A 22,090-nucleotide genomic window follows, 5' to 3' on the forward strand; every position below is an offset into this window, starting at 1 on the left:
AGGAATGAGCTACAGATGACAAAACTGTAGCTGAAATTACTTGAAGATGGCATATTGCAAGAAAATTCCAGTGAGCTAACAAAATCGTCTCCTATTTTAGGTAACTCACAAATTTGCTGATAAACAGTGGAGTACTTTTCTACCTTCTTTTCTTTCTCCATGTTGGTGTGATTCCAGATTGTTTGTAGACTTTACTTTCGCCATTATTTACAAAACTGGCAGTATCAGAATCACAGCTACACTGTTTTGCAGGATTTTAGACTGCACAGAGTAAAAGGAGTATTTATTCCAAAAGCTGAGTGTCTAAGAGCAGATAAAACAATAAAATGAAGGGATCAAAATACACAGCATGCTCACAAAGGCTGACTTTATGGTCAGCCCATATAATTTTGCTGTCCTGGCTTGGGTCTTTAAAGGTAAATGATAAACTGCTTTACTGTCAGGAAGGATTTAGTTTACATCCACAGAACCAATGAGAAAAATGTATTCCCACTCACTTTCTTCTACTTTTTCTTTAAAATTCACAGGTCATTAAAATATACACTTGGAAAGAAAAAGATCCAAGCTCCTATTTCTACTTGATTTGGAACAGGAATCTAGTATTTACAGGATAACCAAGGTCTCAGGCCCAGCCAGCATGGGTTTAGGAGAGGTAGGTCATGTTTGACCAACCTGATCTCCTTTTATGACCAAGTGACCTGCCTGGTGGATGCAGGAAGGGCTGTGGATGTTGTCTATTTGGATTTCAGCAGGGCTTTTGACACTCTCCCACAGCATACTCCTGGATAAACTGGCAGCCTGTGGCTTGGACAGGAGCACTCTGTGCTGGGCTAGGAACTGGCTGGATGGCCGGGCCCAGAGAGTGGTGGTGAATGGTGCTGCATCCAGCTGGGGCCAGGCACCAGTGGTGTCCCTCAGGGGTCTGTGCTGGGACCAGTTCTGATCAAATATTTTTATTGATGGCATGGATGAGGGTATTGAATCTTTGATTAGTAAATTTGCGGATGACTAAGCTGGGAGCATGTATCGATCTGTTGGAAGGTAGGATGGCTCTGCAGAGAGATCTGGAATGGTTGGATGGATGGGCAGAGTCTAACAAGATGAAGTTTAATAAGTCCAAGTGCTGAGTCCTGCACTTTAGCCACAATAACCCCCTGCAGTGTTACAGGCTGGGGACGGTGTGGCTGGACAGTGCCAGGAGGAAAGGGACCTGGGGGCACTGGTGACAGCAGCTGAACATGAGCCAGCAGTGTGCCCAGGTGGCCAAGAGGGCCAATGGCATCCTGGCCTGGATCAGGAATGGGGTGGCCAGCAGGAGCAGGGAGGTCATTCTTCCCCTGTACTCTGCACTGGTCAGGCCACACCTGGAGTGATGTGTCCAGTTCTGGGCCCTCAGTTTAGGAAGGACGTTGAGATGCTTGAGAGAGTCCAGAGGAGGCAACGAGGCTGATGAGGGGCTTGGAACACAAACCCTGTGAGGAATAGCTGAGGGAGCTGGGGTTGTTTACCCTGGAGAAAAGGAGACTCAGAGGTGACCTTGTCACCCTCTACAACTTCCTGAAGGGTGGTTGCAGACAGCTGCGGGTCGGGCTCTTTCTCCAGGCAGCAACTGACAGAACAAGAGGACACAGTCTCAAGCTGTGTCAAGGAAAATATAGGTTGGATATTAGGAAAAAGTTTTTCCATGGAAAGAGTGATACAAGTACTGGAATGGTCTGCCTGGGGAGGTGGTGGAGTCACCATCCCTGGATGTGTTTAAAAAAAGACTGGATGTGGCACTTGATGCCATGAGGTGTAAGGGCATGGGTTGGACTTGATGATCTCGAAGGTCTCTTCCAACCTAGACATTCTGTGATTCTGTGAAGAAAGATACAGTGCACATCCTGGACTCACCTGAATTTTACCCATTGCTTGAAGGACTAAGAGAGTTGTGGGGTTCCCTTACCCCATAGGGTCTGCTTAACACCTAGGAAAAAATGTCATTCTGGCTCTGATGTAGATATTATTTCATCCAAAGTGGATGACTTTCAACCAGAGAGATTTTTGTATCTAGAAAATCAAAACTCAGTACATCCAGAAATCTGCAGTTTAAAGTTGCAACATCCTTTTTTCTTTTTTAATGACTTACGAGATCTGAATTGAAACCTATCATATTTCAATCAAATTACCTAATTAATGGGATTTTAAAAGATCGAACACATTGCAAAATTGAAAAAAGTGACTGGTAAACATATCAAGAAAAGGCATCCAAAATCAAGATTATTCCCTATGGTACTACTGTTATTAGAAACCAGCTTGACAGGCTGAAACATACAAGACCTTTTAGGAACCTCAGTGAAAGAGCATTCAGAGATTCAATTCAGATAATGCAATGACTGGCTTCAATACATATTTAGGAAAAAAAGTCTCTCCAAATTCATCTCAGGAAAAGGTGTTTGGAGAGTGATTTGTCTCATTTAGCCTTATATTTAAATTACTGCTGTTTCTCTCTGAATATTATATGTTTATTTTAGATTGCTAATCCAGAGTGAGACTTTTCTTGGTCCTGCTTGTCATTCAACAGAGACCAAATAGTGACTGCTATAGGAATGACAACATCTGAAAAAAGAAATCCTACCAGTAGCAGCTAGCTCTAACATTCCCAACGAAGCTGGAGATCCAGAAAGGGTGGATCCAGAAGGATGCAGGTGCTTAGATGTAGCTGCAATAGCCTAAAAAAGTGATGAGAATGCCGTCTCTTCCCTGGGCACAAAAGTGTTTCTCCTTAAAACATCTGCCAAAAGATTTAAGTTTCCTATTAGATGGCTGGGTCTGAAAGGAATGAGATTCTGCTCCCCTCAGATGAGCAGAAAGCCAGACTCCCAGGAGGGTGCCACACTCCCAACTTCTATGTTTGCTTTAAATATGAACTTGATGGACCAAATTGATACAGGTTGCCCTATTAAGGGTCTCCTGAAAAGGCAAAGAATTAACACACATCTTTCAACTCATGTTTATTTATAAGAAGAGACAGACCTTTTTCATGACCTTGGCAACCCAAGTGAGCTCCAGCTGGATGCTGCCAAGTGGTGACCAGAGCACACTGAGGCAGTCCCAAAGCAACTGGGATAGGCAAGTTGTCATGGAAAAATGATCACAGTGCATTTGTCACTGTCTTTGGAACTGCACTTTGGGGGAAAAGAATTACGATGTTGAAATATGGAAGGAGCCTCAGAAGTCACGTAAGAAATGCTAAGAAGCTGAAGACATGATGCCTTTGTTAATGAACAAGAGATCCCAGAAATTAGAAGTGGCTGCCTTGTTTTCTACAGTCATTTTTGGCCCTAGAAAAATAAAAGCCCTCTGTCCTTGGCTGTTTGGAAATCCATCCCAAGAGGGTAAGATCCTCTGAAAGAAACAGAAGAGTGTTAGACTGACTGCTGGATTTCAAGAATGAAACCAGGGTTTATGTCACTACCAAATGCCTTGCCAGAGGGAAAAAATAGCCAGTCACCTATGGAGAGAAAAAGCATTGTGTCCCAGTGGGCTCCATTTACTGCCACGGACTTTTGTAGGCTCTGGTTGTACTGACGTTGGGCTGGAAGAGCAGGTGAATAAAACATGACTGATCTCTACCTTGATGTCATCCTGCAGTTTTCTTCAAAGGCATTTGTGGTGGCAAACCAGTAAAAAAGAGGAGGAATGAACAATTTCTACAATTAACTATTGCAAAGCCTGTATTTTGATAGGAAATTAATCAAACCAGGATGCTGTTGGAACACAATCCTGATAATATTTCTTTTTTTATTAACACAGTTTGGTTCACTGGTACTTAGCAAGTTTTTTTAGAATCATGACTAGAGAAACAGATGCTCCTAGTTTTTTCTTTGCCTTGATCAAAGGGTTTTATGTTCAGTTAGCTGAAAAAAGAGACTTGTTTTTTTAACTATCCTATTTAATCCTTGCATCCCAGGCTTCATCTTTTGAATTAATTTGTAGGTCTCATCTTTCATATTGTACTTGAGAAACTTAGTGAGAATGCATATGTCTAAGAATAACTAAATATTAGGAAAACTGGGACACAAACTTATGGAACTTGACAATCCAGCAATTTAAAAAGGCACTTCTTAACATGTAATTTTGACTTTCCTGTGTCCTAAATATATGATCCCTGAGGGAGGGGTGACATTTTTGTACTAACACTAGTAAAGTGATCTTGCATGAAGCTTTACATCCTAATTAAAAACAGCAGTCAGTAATAATACTCTTCATGTAACAATGCCTCCATAATTTAAGCATATATTCTTCAAAGGTATTGCTGAGAGCAAACAAAGATCAAAGGTGAAAATGCTGTGTAATATATCTTTGGCCGTATTCGAGTGTCTTTCAGGAAACCTGGTGAGGCAAATCAACCACAGGCATATGCTGTAGCAACTAATTTGATCAATCTTAAATTTGATGAAGTTGTAAACCACAGTTGTGTTTCCTCTGCTAAGAAAGTTATGTCAAAACTTCAGGTTCAGGAATTTATGGGGGTGGGGGGAGGTGTATAACAAAGCTGGTGGACATATGTAATAACAGGTAAAGAATTGCAGGTGGTATTTTTATGTAGAGGTTGATAGCTTGTCCACTGTTGATTTTGAGAGCCCTTAAGTTGGAAACTGGACTTGTGATATTCTCTACCAGAATTCAGGCTGCAATTTAAGTAAGCACTTTTAGCAAAAAAAAAAAAAAAAAAAAAAAAAAAAAATTAAAGGAATAACATGCTTACTGGCGTTATGCTGTTATTAACTTTGGCAACTCTCACACACTGGCCAAATATAAAAATGACTCAGAGTCAAGTCCATTGCTTTTGACCTTGTAATAAATAAAGCTCTCCAAAAACCAAGCTAGACTAAAATATTAAATCCCGGCTCCAGAAGAGAAAGACGACTCATAACAAAGCCATTCTATAAGCACAAATGTCCCTGAAATCCTTGGCTGAAGATGTACAACATGAACAATTCTCTGGCTCATGACTGTGGAAAAAACTCTTCTTCATTTAAAATGTTTGTCATCAATGTAAACCCATCTTTAATTATAATTAATGTAAGGGGCTTTTATGTGCTGGAATAATATGCTGCCAAGAGTTCAGCTTGGCACACATTCCTGAATTACAGTGGAGATTGATCTTAAAATGGAGCAAAGAATAATGTGTAAAGCTGTCAAAGATACAATGAACTGAAGACAATACAGTAGCTATAACTTAAAGTATTGACAGACAGGAAGTATGAGGGACTACATGCGACTTTAAGGACAACATGGTTTTTTCCCCTCTTTTAGTTCCTGATTTGTTTTTTCTAAAACAAAAAAAAAGAGTCTTATTTAGCTTTGTAGATGGTGCCATTTAATTTGACAGGAACTGAGCCACCAAATGGTTCACCTCAATCTTATCTTAACCAGCTTACAGTGGTGTATTTGTACTTTCCAGGCTGCTTGACCAGCTGCTAAAAGACACTGGCCAGCATTATACTATGTCCTTAGAATTAAAATGAAGCTCACATTGAGGCTCATGCACCAGAAATTATTTAAGATCCCCAGCTCAGCTATTGCCACTGTTTGCTTCTATGCCTTCTCATCCTTGATAGCAGCTACGCACCCAGATCAGCTGTGCTCACAGCTGGAGAGGAAGATAAAGAACTACTACAGTATAGCAAAGATTCACTCTGAAGTCGTTTCACCGGCAGTGACCAGTGACGAACATTTCCTCTCTTTCTGCATGCAGTGCCACTGGAGCTCTTCCCTTGGTCTGGGGCTGTGTCTGCTCACAGAGTGCCAGTGTGTATCAGTTGATGCTAAACTTCAGTAACTTTGGCTTTAGCAAGAGCCCCTGTGGTTGGGCTACAGCCCCTTTCATGATACTTGAAAATGCACCCTTTGCAATATTAGAGTCTAGATCCTGACAGTTGAGCAAGGGAGCTGTGTATATCTAGGCAGTGCTGTAACTGCACTCTGGTTATCCAAGTCAGCTAGCACAGAAATCTAATCATGTCAGTCTTGGTGTAGTGTTTATATATATTTCATGGAGCAGCATAATTTATCTCACCAAACTTCACCTATCTAAAGAGTGGGCAAATTACTTGAAGGCATTCCTTTAACCTCTTTTATCCATTCTAATTTTCACAGATTTCTACTAAAGACAGTATGAATGAGCTGCCTGTCTTTGCTCTCGGTATGAGGGAGGCACAAGTCACACAAATAAAGCCCAAACCATTCTGCTCCAAGGAATTACTCTCATTTAAACAAATCCATCACATAAAGCTAAAAGAGCTTAGAAAATACAGCATATTTCTTTATTATCCTTTGGGCACCAGAATACTCAGCAGAAGTATAAATTACCTATAAATTATCTTCTCACTGCATTTGTAGAGACTGAACAAACAGGAGCTTCACAGAACATCCACAAAAATGATCCCCAGTACAGATAGTAAGATCTGTTTTCTAGTCAAAAACCTGTTGAGCTCCAACTGAAATGGTAGCTTCCTACCAATTATCAAAAATAAGGGTTGGATCTCAGAAAATACAAAGGTTGCTCTTGAATAAAATTTCCCAAGGTCACTTGCAGGCAGTAACTGACTTGAGAACAGAAACTTGATACCATCTTCCTTTTTCGCTCAGGCATTTAACACTAAATGAACAAGCCTTTAAAAAAATACAGCAGGAAACATAAATTTCATTGATAATTATCTTGACAAGTATTTTTAAAAATGTGAATAAATAAGGATGCATGTAACTAAGTACAAATAAACATAAGGTTTATGGGCTCTTCATATAAACTTGTAACGTATATTTCCCAAAGGATTTGCAGGATCACTTTTAATACATTACAAAAGATGTAGAATAAAAAGCTACAGTGCAAATCACTTGACTTAAAACTTTACTATAAACTGATTGTGCGTGTCTTGAGAGCTTTCCCTATGTGTTCAGCAGCTCGCAAGCACACTCAGAAAGACTGGAATAACACAAACTCTATTAGTGTTTGCCTAAGTGTCCATAAATGTGATCTCAAAAAGAGTTCTAGATTTTTGATGAGATGCAACTGGAAAAAAAAAAATCCCCAACACACAAGAACCTACTTGAATAGACAAAGCATTACTGGGATTTGCATTTTTACCTATAAGAAAGATACATGAGATGAATTGCTGTTGACTAAACTATATTTTTTTCTGCAAAGCAATGTTGGAATATGGGAATTTACTATTAGCTGATGATACTGATTTAAAATGAGTCTGCCACTCTTCTTGACCCAAAGTTACAGCTGCTGCCTACTCTATTGACAAAGATTTTGCTCTGCAAAAATTTTCTAAGATGACTTGGAAATTTGTCTCAGTATAAGGGATACTTCAGCAGGGATGTTTTGAATAATTTTATGAACTTTAAGCATTTAAGTCTAGACATTTTGTTGGTTAAAACCCCAGAATTCCCAAAAATATTATCTCCTGCTGTACCTGCAGTGTTACATGACCCTCAGTTTACTAGGAGTGACTGAGATAAATAAAAATAAAATAAAATAAAAAATAAAATTAAAAATTTTTTAAAAAAACAAAAACAAACAAAACCCAAAAGAAACAAAAAACCACCAAAAAACAAACAAACAAACAAACCCCCTCAAAACAAAACAAACCAAACCACCAAAAACCCAGAAACAAGCTAGTCATATGGAGATTTTACAAATTCAGTTGTCACAGAGAAATGAAACACAATACTATGAGGACTGCTGCAGCTAACATTTAATCACCCTAAACTGAAGCTGAGGATAAGGATATCTTCTTCATAGACATTAACAGACCAAGGTGCCATGAGGCTTCTAGACCTTCACAGAAGGTGTAGAATGATACCTTCTAGACATTCTAAAAGGTCCACATGGTAACAATCAGACAACCACAGAATTTCAGAATGCAGTCACAAAGAGCTTTCCAAACATTTCACAATATCATTCCCAGGGAAATTTCATGAAAAGGCAAAAAAATATCTATACAATATGAACACAAATGACAATTCTATTTTCAAAAAGAAAAAAAAAATAATTTTAACCTATGTATGAGGGTATTGCTTTCGTTAATATATGCACATTTAATTTCGCTACAGTATTTTTTGACGTTATATGTTGATTCTTACAATGACATATACACCACCCTGGGGATATTATTTCCTAAAACATTCCACATGCTGAATGGTCTTTACACCACTTGCCTATCCTTTCACAAACTGTTAAGTGATCCTTGAAGACTCTTTAGCCTGCTTATTTTTCTTAATCATCACAGCATCTGTGAGGATGCCATTTACTCAAAATCAATCCAAGATTTCATGGCACTTGAGTGACCATCTCTAAAAGAAAGACAAAAAGAGGTCCTCGCTTCACTGCCTCTGAGTAGAATTACAGCAGTTTTTATCAGCCACAGAATGGCAACACAGACAGGAAGTAATTTAGTATTATGTCATAAGCCTGAAATTTTCTGTCTTCTCTTTTTTGAACTGCCTACTGATGAACCAAAGCATATGTCACAGTTTAAACTTTGGGGGTTTCTTTTTCTGTGGGTTGATTTTTTTCCTCCCTTTTCTGTGCAATTATTTCATGAATCATATTAAGTTTCTTGGAATCACATTTTCATCAATACCTCTCTTACTATTTCTAATCTTGCAGGAACACATTTAGCTATGGCAGCTGACTCACTCCAAACAGGCATTTGTGAAAAAAAGAACTACTGTACATATAACAAAAGAGACTAAGTGCATAAACTGCTATGAAGCCAGCCTCATTTTGCCTATTTGATTTAATCTCTCATCAGGCTCTGAAACAAAATTATTGTGCCAAGGTTGTATAAATAAGAAGCAAAACAGAATATAATCAAATCAGGCTAGGCTGAATCCTAGTAAGAGATCACACTGAACAAGAGTTTATCTACTACAACCACTGAACTGCTACTCCAAGAACTTGTGATGTAAGTGAGCATAAAAACTACAAGGTCACCCAAGGATGTTCACCATTCTCTCTAATAGCTGCTGAACAAGCTTAGTAGCTCTTGAAAATTACTGATGCAGGTGTTTGGCAAAATTAATTCAACATTATTTTGAGGATAAGCACAACCTTCCTGTAGTATCAAACAACTGGCTTCAGTTGAAGTCCCAAGATCGTTCTTTTGAATAGAAAAATACCAACATTTCCTGCTTTTCTTTCATTCAGAGTTGTCTTTCATGACAACAAAAACCGCAATGAAGGTAGAGGCAATTTTCTCCCCTATTCTGGCCATTCAATTAGTAGCAAAAGATAAGCATTACAATAAGGAAGGAAAGCTGCTGACGGGCCTTGGAAAATTCTGTTTCACTGGCAAGAAATTTATTCTCTCAACCTACCTTCTCTTGATTCTGGCAGAGAAGACAGTCACATTCAAAGCAATACTGGCGCACCAGCTGCTTTTGGCGTTCCCTGGTAGGCATCAGTGATTCAATGTAGCTGATGGTGAGCTGTATGCAGTACATTAAAAAAAAAAAAAAAGAATTAATATATATTACAAAAAATCCATATTCTGTACTAGCAGAGGCAACATTTTTTGGATATAACACTTTTCCCAGCACAAAATAAAATGCTAACAGATTGTTTTCTAGAAGAAGTTGACTACTTTTACAGAAGGTGAAAAAAGGGAAAAATAATTTTCATGGAAGAACACTTTTTCACATTTCAAGATCAACAGTGTTTGAAATTATGAATTCCACCCAAAATTATCACTATTTCAATTTTTAATCCTAATTTGGAAGAAAAATAAAAGAAGAAAGGAGAGTAAGAAAAGACTTTATGCGGAGTTTCTTTGCTGTAACAGAATTCCTTGTGCATGAAACTTCATTTTCTGTCTAGCTCTAGAGCTTAAATGTGTATTTACCACTACTGTAATGTAATATCCAACTATCTCCAATTTTTTTTTTTTTTTTTTCTCAGGGAAGCCCCTACTTTCTTGCAAATATATGTTTGGGCCCAAGGACTTTTCCTCTTATGCCATACCCATTTTCAGTATGTCTGTCATGTTTCCTGTGTGACCAAGGAAGCACAAAAGCATTGCAGTTTAGGTTGTTCAAACTATTGACAAGAAGATTTATTAAAATGATGAAAGAAAATTTGTGCCCTACACTTGCGCTGTGTTTAAATTCTCACATGGTACAGAGTGGATTCCGATGAACTACAGAGAAGTCTGTAGTTTGTTCACTTTGATGCCTGCCAGAAAGAATTTAACAGGACTAACCATTTGTAGAGTTCTTGAAATGTTTAAAGCGTTGCAAAGGCACAAGCTAATGATAAGGAATATAACAAAAAAAAAGCTCAGTTCAGACCAGCATACAGTCACACACACTATTGAGTGATTACACTATACGCCCAACACACTTTGAAACACTCCAGAGAGGTCAGAGCTGAAAAAAATCAGGTCACATTATTTCATCCTGAGCCTAGACACTTCAACTAATTGGGAGAATTTTCACATGGTTTTCAGTTAAATCATGAGAGTCCATTCAAAGAAATTACAGGAAAACCTGACCAATTTTAGTAATGACCGTGAAATCCATTGTCAGAACATGCATTTTGCAAATTAGTGAGCATTCTAATTGAATGAGCTATTAACAAGCAACTAAAACAATGCCTGTATTTTTTTTTCACTTATTACTACAGTGTAATTTGATTACATATTGAAGAAGGACTGGGTTGAAAGAAGTCTACTGAGATGCCAAAGTCAAGCATTTAAAATAAATACGGTCCCATAATTGAAGATTAATCATGTAATTAATGGAAGAGACAAATTAAAATTCCACAATTAATCAAAAGTTAGAAAGTGTGAGAACTTTGTTAGGTTTAGAATTCTATAAAATGTTGCTCTGTCCCAGCTTGTGCATGTCTGAGCCAGTTTCACTACAACTGGCTTAAAGCAGAACAGTCTGTGCTAATATTTTACGTGGGAGCCATAGGCTTCCCTCTGATCTTTCTGCAGTGAATGGATGGAAATTGTGCTGCTTATTCATCTTCCACCTCTTTCTTCCAGGTTCTGCCTCTTCTGCCCCATTATCTCAAATGTCCCTCTTATTCTTTCTCTTCTCTACCCCTCAACATGAGTATCATTTTCCTGTCTTACTCTCAACACCTGATTATCTAAGCCTGTTTTATAGCCATAAATTCTAGCTCCTTACATACCCACTTTTGGTACAATGGGATGATTTCATCCTTGTGCCAGTCTCAGATCTGTCCTTCAGCCTTGTCTTACACCTTTCCCCGCTGTGTTCACTTGCTTTCCCAAGTTAACAGTCCTTGTTGCCCTACTCTGATTTCTCAAACATCTTCAGTGACCCCAACAACTTTGTCCTCACTTCTTTCCCCAGCTGGTCCTAATCCACATCCTCCTTGGTGTGGTAAGAAAGATCTGTCTCCCTTCCTTCCCACAAAACATTTTCCATCCAAAATGCAGTTCTAACCTCATCCTTCAGACATTCCAAACCAAATTTCCCTCTCCCATCAAAAGCCTCGTGATCTTCATGTCTCCTTGCAACTCACAAGTGTTTTCTGTCAAAATCGTTCTACACACTGGCTGTTCCCTGTCTCTTGCCCTCTGCACAAACATCTCTGGTTTTGACTCATGTCTGGGATTTCGGTTCAGGTGGCATCCAGCAGTAAAAGGGATTTAATCAAGTTCAGACACAGTGCAAGACAGCAGGAATCTTCTGGGAAAAATAATTTATGTGAGATTAGTCTCTTTTTGCCAAAATATTTAAGACAACGGTTTAAACCCTGTCATTACTATTGAAACCCCCATTGGGCAGGGTTCAGTTATAATACTGACTAATATAAACATAGAGCCAACATCAAATATACCTTACCTATCCCTACAGGCTTCATCCCTTTCACTCTTTATATTTTTGGCTTTTCTTCCATATATATTGCAGAAACGTTGGGGGTAGGAAGACGTTTAAAAAAAGATGTCAAAATTTCAAAATTTCTTTTTCAGAGGTAACCAAACAGTTGTGGATATGAGCAGCCACATAACAACATGCTCTGGATTAAAACATATGACTGGACAGAAGGAGGGGAAGATCACATTGATCTCTCCTTTTAGCATTTTAACAGCTTAGGGTCTCTCTTGCCCATGTTCAAATTCCCAGCCCTGCCAGCAGAAATCCTTAAGTGAAAAAATGGCAGACTGAGTGGAAAACTGTAATTAGAATATCTAGAAATACAATCAACCTAACAGTGACTGAGTCTATACCAATCATTTAATTGTTTAAACACAAAATTTCTGTATTTAAGTCTCTTTCCTACCCTTGCTTTAATTTTGGATCACTTCATCAGATGCAAAGCTCATTTAACTGGTACATATTTAGGAAATATGCTCATTTATCAAAGGTTGTCTTAATGGTATTTGCATGTGGGATGTATGCTACTAATTAAAACATTACTTCAACTGACCAAAGCTTGCCTCTTTATTGCATCGTTTATAAAGAATGCAGTAAATCTTTTCCCCCCTGAACTGGAGAATATATATTAAAAAACATTTATGAAGGCAAGGAATTATTTAACAGCCATGAGACTTATTGACTCTTAAGACTTTCTCCTTAGAAATATATCACTGTCTGAGCCCTGCTTCTTGCCTGACACAGAAATTCTTTAATCATGGATATGGTGGTTAGTTTCTCATGTTCCTCAGCTGCCAGCTGAGGTGGACCCGATTTTTTCCAGTACTTCCACAATGCAGTGGACTTAATTTATTTGGGGTTTTCTTGGTTTTTTTATTGGGATTTTTTTTTTTTTTTTTTAACAGAACACAAGCCACAGAATTTCTGGAAAGAAATTTTAAAATCAAGTATTTCAATGCAAACAGCAGGGAGAAAAAATGGTATCTTATTAGTTTTGCAATCATGGGTCTCAATCTTAAGGGAGGGTTTTGTACAACCTGTTCCGGTGACAGACTTGTAGAAGGGTTTAACAGCCTGCATTCTTTCTGTTTTGGCATTTAAGATCAAAATGTTTTCTAATTCAAGGAAAAATTTGTATCTAAAAACTTCAATTGGACAAAATGTAATGTGTCAAGCATACACAGATACAAGATTTCTCACAGAATTACAGTAACAGAAACATATAACTTGGGTGAAGTTTATCATGAAAATAGATTTATTTGCCCATCATCTGAAATCGTTATTTGTTTTCATTATTAATTCAAAAAAAAAAAAAAGTTTCTCTGTAAGGTAAAGTCAGTTACGTGATATTCTGAAAGATGCAAATTTTCTCTAACTGAATTTTGAAGCTGGTGAGAAGCAAAGCGCCCATTTTGGAGCAGAACTGCAACTCAGCTAATCCATTCTGTCTCCCAGCAAGACTAATTGATTTTAAGCCATACAATTTGATTGGAGAGGAGGCAAAATCATCTCATGTCTGCCTGCAAAACACTAGGTAGACTCAGCAACTAACAAAAAGTCAATTGAAATTGTAACGCAGATCTTGATGCTGTTTGAAGTGGTTACTTAAGGGTAGGGAAATGATGAAGACCTCTTCAGAGTAGGCTGCTTGTCTTTCTGACAAGACTAGCTGACAGGCTACCTTATCAGTAAAGGAGCTCTCGTGATCTCTAGATGAATAATTTTTGCTTTTTTATAATCCTTTCCTGTATCTCACCTTTTTTTGCAACACTTAGATTTCATTTTTGCAAAGAACTTCAAGTAAAGGAAATTTTGTATGCTGTCAAATTAACATCACCTGAAGTTACAAAAACTGTAATGACCAGCATTGAGAGGTTGTGGAGGCTCCACCCCCAGTAGAGTTCAAGGCTGGGTTGGATGGAGCTCTGAACAACTTCGTCTAGTGAAAGGTGTCTCTGCCCACAGCATGGGACAAGATGATCTCTGAGGTCCTTTCCAACTCTAAACTCTAAATTCTGTAGTTCTGTAATTATCTTGAAGAGCAAAAAGTTGTTATAATTAGTTCTGAGATGCTGGAAGCAGAGTTCAGAATGCTGAGATGACCACAACAGCCAGTCATTTCAGCTCCTCATGTCTCTGTTTTCCCTGCAATTATAGGTGGACAACAATTCCTTAGCATGAGTAAAGTGTGGTAGGGCGCTCCAAAAGAAGGCACTACAAATGTGCAAAAATACGTTCCTGTATTGATGGAAAAGCCATAGCCCTCTTCTACACTAGTCCTCTAGCAAGTAATCTGAGCTTACTTGCTACTCTAGCTTCTTTTTTCTGATAAATCTTATTTTCTACTCATTATTTTATAGAGGATCTCATTCTGTCTGCATCTAGTGTAAGTTTGAACAGGATAAGAGAAAATTTCTAGTGATTAAAATTTTCTTGTTGCTTCATGACTTGAAATAATTTTCATCTTACCACCTCAGAGCACCCAACTTATTCAGCAAACCCAATCAGTTTCCTCCTTAACAAGTATCTTCTCTCCCATTAGCTCAGATCATGACATCAGTAATGCAAGCTAAAACTCAGGTCACAACAGATGATACGGTTTCACGTACATATGTTTGTAAATTCAATACCTGGCTGTTACTAAAACTGGGCTCACCCCGCTGCAGGCAAGCAGTGAGGCAGTGTGGAAAATTGAACTGAAGCCATTATGCAGAACAAAAAAATGAAAAGTGGTAGGAATAAACAGGTACTGACAATAATATTGAACTGCTGACTTGTAGATACCCTCACGAAAGTTTTATTTCCCTTCCTCTTCCTGTAACAGATCTAAAGAAACTGACTTTGCAGCTTTACTTTGTCTCTTAAGCCCATTTTCTTCCTGGTAAGACATTAAAATCCACTGTATTTTAAAATAACAACCCATCTTAGTGAACTGGGAAGCCAAGAGGGAAGTTATGTTTTATGGATAAATTGAAGGAAGGCATCTATAATACAACTTAAACAAGAATGCTGGACTGAAAGATGTCTACAGTTAATAGCTCCACAAACATATATTGCATCCTTCAAGATTTCCCTTGGCAAAAAGATAAGTATGCAAAACAATTTCTGCTGGTTCTCAATAATGTTTTGCTGAAAAAATATTCTACCACTTACTTATTTTGATGGCCTAAATTTTTTTTCTACCATTTACTTACTTTGATGCCCTACTACTTCTGAGGAAGAATACATTAAAAAAGAAGAAATGTCATAGGGAGGTAAAAACATACCATGTCTAATTCTAAATATGCATGATCTTCATATTCCCAGAGTTTTATGAACAGGTGTGAACCATATTTACATGAGGTTATCATTTTGAAATGACCAGCAGCTAGGACTTTGTAGGCCATTGGTGCATCGGAAGTTACATATATGCACACATTTCTTTTCAGGTCTTATTAAGCAAATTCATGGCTGCATTGCTGAAAAACACATTTATTTTGATTTCTAGCCACAAATGTTTATTTTCAAATTAATACAAGTCCTGTTATAGAAATAAAGCAGAGAATATCTTAGATCAAATTAGAAATCTCTTGAAAAGGGTATTTTGAAATCTTTCCTAGTGAAACAGACAAGAAAGCAAACCTTGTTTTGCTGCTTTCACTGTTTACTACAACTGCATGGTTGCCGCCTGACAAATGTTATTGTTGCAACAACTTAGGGAACACTGCATTCCACTCAGAAATATTGTAAGTGTTCCCGTCAAGGCAAAGACACTCAAATACAAACAAAATGAAGTGCCTAGAGGAGGAAAGGAAGAACAGGAATTTATCAAGACTGCTAGTGATTTATGAGAAGTAATGATTATGGGGCTCAGGCAGTGTGAAGAGATGATTCTATTTATCATTTTCCCCCTGATAGCTATGTGCTAGGAAGTGGCATCAATATATCATCAAAATATTAAGCTGGTGGCCTAGCAGTCTGGAATTTATTTAGGGAGATGTCATTGCTGCAGGTGTCTGTGATGGAAGGGAGGACAGGTTAATTACCTCTTCACCAATCTGGATCTCTCGGACAGAGTGAAGTAAAAGCTGGTATCCTTCAAAAACGATCACGCAGTTTGGGTCACAGCTGTGGTTCAGCAAAGACATGCTGCGAGAGGGGGTAGAGGTGGAAAGAAGGAAAAAAAAAACCAAACAAAAATTTAACAGAGCAGTCTCCACTCCATTTCCCTTTAATCACTTGAAAGTAGCTAACACGATTACATCTGAAGTATCAAGCAATTAAGGCACGAAACAAATAAATTCCCTGTTAAATCAGCTGCCCTTGGTTAGGGGAGGAAAATTAACGTGTAGAAGATTTATACTCATTGGTAATAGGAGCCATGCCAGGATCTCTACGTGTGGTTCTGCCTTTTGTGTATTCAGGGCAGGAGGAAGGCAATGGCCTCTCCGAGAGCCCTGATTCAGGAGACAGGGCAAGTGGGGAAGAAGGTAACCTGGACAGTTCAGAGCAGGAGGGACCGAATTATATTTCTGCTGCTTCTGCTCAGTTTCAGGGCACTAACCGTGTAGATTACCTGATTGTCATTGCAAGCACAGCTCAAAGGGGCCAACAATCAACCTGTATTTCCTATCAGAAGAAAATGGAAAATACTACGTCCCAAAGCCAAATAAGTCAGCGTATAGAGTTGAAAGAAGAAACATGGCCACTGTCTCTGTTCTCATGGCCTGTGACAGCTGGGGCAGCACAGCTCATTAGGGAGCTGCTGGCACCCCCAAGAGATACAAACACTTCACCAACACACCCTTCCCTCTCTCTGAAAGAGGCTGCTAGCAATATTTGGCATATACTTTTGAATCACGAGTTTCCTTAGCTGAGAAACAACTGACTTTGCCAGGCAAACATTTCTGCATTAGCAGAAGTGGGGTTGATGGTTCTTTCCCTATGAGAATGATCCATCAAAAGAATAATTCTGGCATTATCAGCCTGGAAAAATAATTTTTGGCTTATCCAGCTCTTGGCTGCATTTCTATTCCCTCCTTGCCCTTGTCTGATTCAGAAACTCAAAATCCCAACTGTTGTTGGTAAAATAGAGGATGTTGCCGAGGGTCAGAGCCCTGCACCAAACCATGTTTATTTGATTTTTTGACTTTTAAAGGAGGTATCAACAGAGACCTGACTATTTTGGTATCCCTTCTGGCCTAATAAAATATCTGTGGTTAATCTTCTCAAGAACTCACTGGGAGAGTATCCATTACACTTATTGTGAGATCATTGGGCACACTCTCAAAGCTTCTTGCAATGAGATGCACAGCAGGACCATAGGATTTTACTTACTTTAAAATATATTGCGATGCTGAAGTTATCAAGCCATACAACAATATACAACCCCTTCATAAGGCTTAATAAAGAACTTTTAATTAAATTTCATCTCATGGACATGCTAGTAGGTTTGACGACAATTTCCTCTGGAAGCATATGAAATCATCTGGAAGGACATTTGCCCAAGACTTGTAAACCACAGATTTTAAGTTCTCAATTTTCCCATCTTTTTTGCTATAAGAAAACTCAAACTACTCTGAAGTGGCCTGGGAAAGAGTCTCTCACATCCCTTGGCAGTGCGTTATTATTGAACATAGACAGGTACTTTCTTCACAATTAAGAGCTTTTTTTCAACCCAAACCACACATTTCCCAAATAATAGTGCTCCAAAACAATATTTCATTTTTCTCAAGTATTGTTTTCATTCCATTATGAAATCAAATTACTGTCTTGCACTTTTCATGACACTAATTCCCATGTCCTCCTAATCACCTTTTCCTCATCTTTACTACAAGGCAGACCTCAAGATATTAAGCGTCCTTAGTCAAATTTTACATATGACATTAGAAGGAGAAGAAACAGTGACAGGTCTACTAAGGTGCCGACAAACATAATTCAACCATGCATTAACAAAAAAATTAGATGGGAAAAAATACTTTCAAATGACATACTAGTTTTCCGTATTTATGATTACAGGCTATTTATTCTATAAAGGTAAAGCCTTCATTGGTACATATTTCTTACCTAATACAAATAAGAAACAATAACAAGAAATTCAAATATTAATATCTATCTCATTAGGGTTCTTTGTTATGGTAATTTACTTATAAATATATCAATCTTTTTCTTTCAATTACTAATTCTGAAGACTCTCAGCTGCAAAATAGCTTTAGTGTTCTAAAGCATCACTGAACAGGTTTCCCTCAAATAGTCCCAGTTGCAGATGCATGATGTCAGCATTTATTCTTAGTAAGAAAAGACTATCACCTCCATAAAAATAAAATATAAAGATGTAAACTATTCAAACTTTTAAAATGCTGTAATCAGGACTATTAAGAATATTTTCAACTAGATCTTTTTTTTTACTCTCCTTTAATTTATTTTCATTTCCCAGTTCTCATTTAGACGTGTTACCTGCTGCTTTGATGGTCCTTACAGCTACCTTGGAAAAAAGGAGAAAAAACTGGCATAGATTTTGCCTGTGAATGAAACAGTGTCCACAGTACCTGGGATACAGGCCAACACCAACATCCTGCATCTCGCCATTACTGATGGTGAAACAGTTACAGGTCACCTGTAAAAACAAAGGAAAAGTCCAGGATTACCAGAATCATTTGGAAACCCCATACTTAAGTGAAGAAAACCTTCCAAAATAAAATGAAGGGGCAAATGGTAATTAGATGGGAAACATTCAAGCCCAACACTGGTGCTCTTTCATTTTAGAGCAATCACATCTGGGACGCACTCCCCTGTAAAACTGCTGTCAATTAAAAGCAGAAATATTAGTATCCTGAAAAAACGTGGGGTTAAACGCATGCAGGGGCCCTGCTTTCCTGTCCAGAGAAGAAAAAAAAGCCACCCTACACAGCACCTGAGAAGCACAGCCCAGAAACAACCTAAGAGATGACAGTGACTACTGACGGAAAGAGTGGCTGTTTCCATGTGGGGACTCTACTGTTGCCAGGCTGTCACAGAGCCTTTTAACGAGTAGCAGCGGAACACAAAGAATATATATGGGACTGTTTTAAAGTAAATAGCAGCCTATGTTGTGGCAACCTGCTATGGGCACATAAATGCAAAGGCTCTGCAATATGTATCTTTCACGTTATGGGTATTTTGGTTTGCATGTAGAAGATTTGACAACAAAGCATGTTCAAATTGCCATCCAAGAGAAATATAATATTTTCTTTAATTTCAAATATTCAGACTGTAAACGTATTCTTCCTTCATACAATCATACAAAATTAAAGTGGTTTCGGAAAAGGATGGGGAAGAATGGAAGATTACTGTAAGCAGATTTAGTCCTATTCCAAACTATCAGACTGAGCTTTTTTGGCGTTCAACATATATGAACACTTAGTAAATTATTAACAAGTACAACTTTCACGTGCTTAAATGAAAACCAGAACTCAATTGTGAATATATTTTTTAAGTATTTGATTTTTGGGGAAGAGCTGGTTTTGGTTTTTTTTACATTTATTTTTTATATATGTTGGTCAGTTATCAATGAGGTATTAATATCTTCTTTAGAAAAATACTTCATGATACTGCATATACAAGAAAAGTCCCGGGTCTCTTCAGCATAGCATTGGATTATTAATATCATTAATTCTCATTAGAACAGAAAATGAGTTAAGAGTAGGATTTGGCAGACATGGAAATGAGATTTGAAAGTTGCAGTTTTATCCACTGAGTAATTGTCCAGAACAGTAAATGCACACCTATGTTTTAAAGATGTATGCTCTATGAAAAAATTGAATTAATAGTATAACTTATCCTATAAATTGACAAATTATTATTTATGAGAGCATTAACCATAAGGTGAAAATGAAATCCTCTTTCAAAATTTCTCATAAATTCTGACAGCAACATTAATTTAAATAAATGCACATGCAGTAGGGCATGTGTTTTTGCAAACGATTAAACAATACTTTGATTAGTCTATTATTTATGTAACCCATTCAAATGTTCCCTATCAATTACCAAAATCATACATCTTAATTATTTCTTTCCTGCTGACATTGGGTATAAAGTGTCAGACAACTTCTGAGCAAAGATTAGTCCATTTCAAGTGGCAATTATCCTGGTTCTAAAAATATTGACTTGATTTTGGTATTTATTGAAAAAATAATGCCTTCCAGGTAAAACAGAAAGAAAGCCAGCTTTTGTGAGCCTTAGCTCTCTCCAGCAGATCATAAAGTAGCAGAGGTCAAGCATCTCCTAGAAACAAATGAACTCCTCTTTCTTGCAAATCTCTTATTATTACCATAACATATTTATAATAATAATACTGAATTTTGATCACCATAGGGTTATAGAGACTGTTTCATCATTTTTTATTAAAGTTATTTATTATATTATGTGAAAAGCTTTACACACAGAAGTCACAATAGTTTTATTTCTTCATTTTTGAAACTTGCATCAGTTTTTTTATACGAGGATATATGCAAAGAAAAATTTGAGATGAATGAATATGCTGAGATTCAGACATGAAAAGCCATTTTTAATAGTAGCTTACTGTGAGTCACTTTTTAACTTCTCTTAGATATTTTCACAGTATACAGGCGCATCTCAATATCCAGTGAGGCAGCAAAAGGCCATCTAGTTTCCAATTATTTACAGTTTCAAATGTAATACTGGGAATCCAAAGTATACAAGGCCAAATATAAAAAGGTATTTAATACACAAATACAGGCAGAAGCGTAACTGGCCCCATGAATTCTGAGGTATATGATTCAGTGCACAATCCTGCCAGAGGAATAGGAAGTGTCGGGTACTCTGAGGTTTGTTTAACCTCTGAGAAGACAATCCTTCCCCACTTCTAAACTCAGGAATGGAAAAAAGCAACAGTGATACACATATAATGTGTACCACGGATAGTAACCTTATTCATGGCCGCTTTCTGTGCTCAGCAAGTGGGGAGAAAGAGGTGCTGAGATTACGACGGAGAGAGGAGGAAGATCTCACATTCACAGTGATGTAACGACAATCCTTCATAGACAGTTATGATACAAATGTCTGTCGCTATATGGCTGCTTTTTTGTTCTCTTTTAGATTTTTACAGTTTCTTCAAAAATCTACCAGATCACCTCTACATTTCTATTTACATAAACTTTTAAGATGCTTTAAGTCTGAGTGAAAGAGCTGTTCTATCAAGGGGAGCTATGAGATTTCAAAACTAGAGTTGGTGTTTTAGACCACAACTCCCAAGAAACAAAATCAAGATGCCCTTTTTTTAGAGAACACCTAAAGAAATTTTTTTCTTTCAGTTTTCCCAGCTTCCCAAAATTCACAGATGTAGCTCAAATAACAGGCAAATCTGGAGTAACCAACATTTCTGCAGGAGAGAATGATTATGCTGCTTGTTCCTGAGGCAATTGTTTACAGATCAAAGCCTGCTGGGACTGGAAATTAAGTAACTCTGTTTCTAGACGAAAAAAGTCCCAAACACATAAAACCAAAGCAAAACAAACATTTTCTCATGCATCACAGCATTTCTTTCAAGCTTCATGATTATTTTGTGCTATCTTTTTTTCTGCCTTAACTGAACCACCTTATCCCTTATACTACAACCAGGTTCTGATTCTACGTGACCACAAATTTAAAAATAAGAAAAACAAACAATTCTCAGCAGCTGAGTGCTTCATTAATGGCGTTCTTCCATACAAAGGTATCCCCCTTGTCATCTTAACTCTGGCAGAATCATTTATCTCAGTAATTTAATTTGTGCTTGTCCCTTCTGAATCCTTTAAAAATTCCGCTATCCAGCTACAAAGCACTAAGACAGCATATCCACACAGAGAAACAGAACCAAGTACTTACAGAGTTTGTTATACCCACAAATAAAGAAAATTGCCACATATTTCAGAACTTCAAAGTGCAAAGACAAATTTCTTGATATTTCTAAAATTTCTGAAAAAACCACATCTCCCGGCATGAGAACCAAGGGCAAACTATCAGGGTGGAGTCGCAAACTTTTCAAGTCTCCAAAATGCAGAACTTCAAATACTGTAGAGCTGTCAAGGTTTATCATCATAGCCTATTTGGCCACAGAGCTCTAGTCTATAAACTAGCAGTTTACAGAATCACTTCAGAGTGTTTGAGTTGGCTCCATGGCAATAAATCCTGCAATTTTATTTAAAAGGATTTTGAAATTTGAAACAAC

At 37.7% G+C, this 22,090-nt stretch overlaps 1 protein-coding gene across 9 annotated transcripts in view; it reads right to left on the minus strand.

Annotated features, from left to right (window-relative positions):
- Nucleotides 1-22,090, minus strand: part of SMYD3 (SET and MYND domain containing 3) — a 387,717-nt gene that overhangs the window by 59,514 nt on the left and 306,113 nt on the right. For all 9 annotated transcript variants that reach the window (XM_040060406.2, XM_040060408.2, XM_040060407.2 and 6 more), the window contains 3 exons: nt 18,432-18,499; nt 15,930-16,032; nt 9,373-9,483 (listed from right to left, as the gene is read on the minus strand). In XM_040060406.2, coding sequence (XP_039916340.1) covers nt 9,373-9,483; nt 15,930-16,032; nt 18,432-18,499 — 282 coding nt within the window. The remainder of the gene's footprint in view (nt 1-9,372; nt 9,484-15,929; nt 16,033-18,431; nt 18,500-22,090) is intronic.

The sequence above is a fragment of the Hirundo rustica genome, chromosome 3, assembly GCF_015227805.2.
Source record: "Hirundo rustica isolate bHirRus1 chromosome 3, bHirRus1.pri.v3, whole genome shotgun sequence".
Classification (NCBI taxonomy): domain Eukaryota; kingdom Metazoa; phylum Chordata; class Aves; order Passeriformes; family Hirundinidae; genus Hirundo; species Hirundo rustica.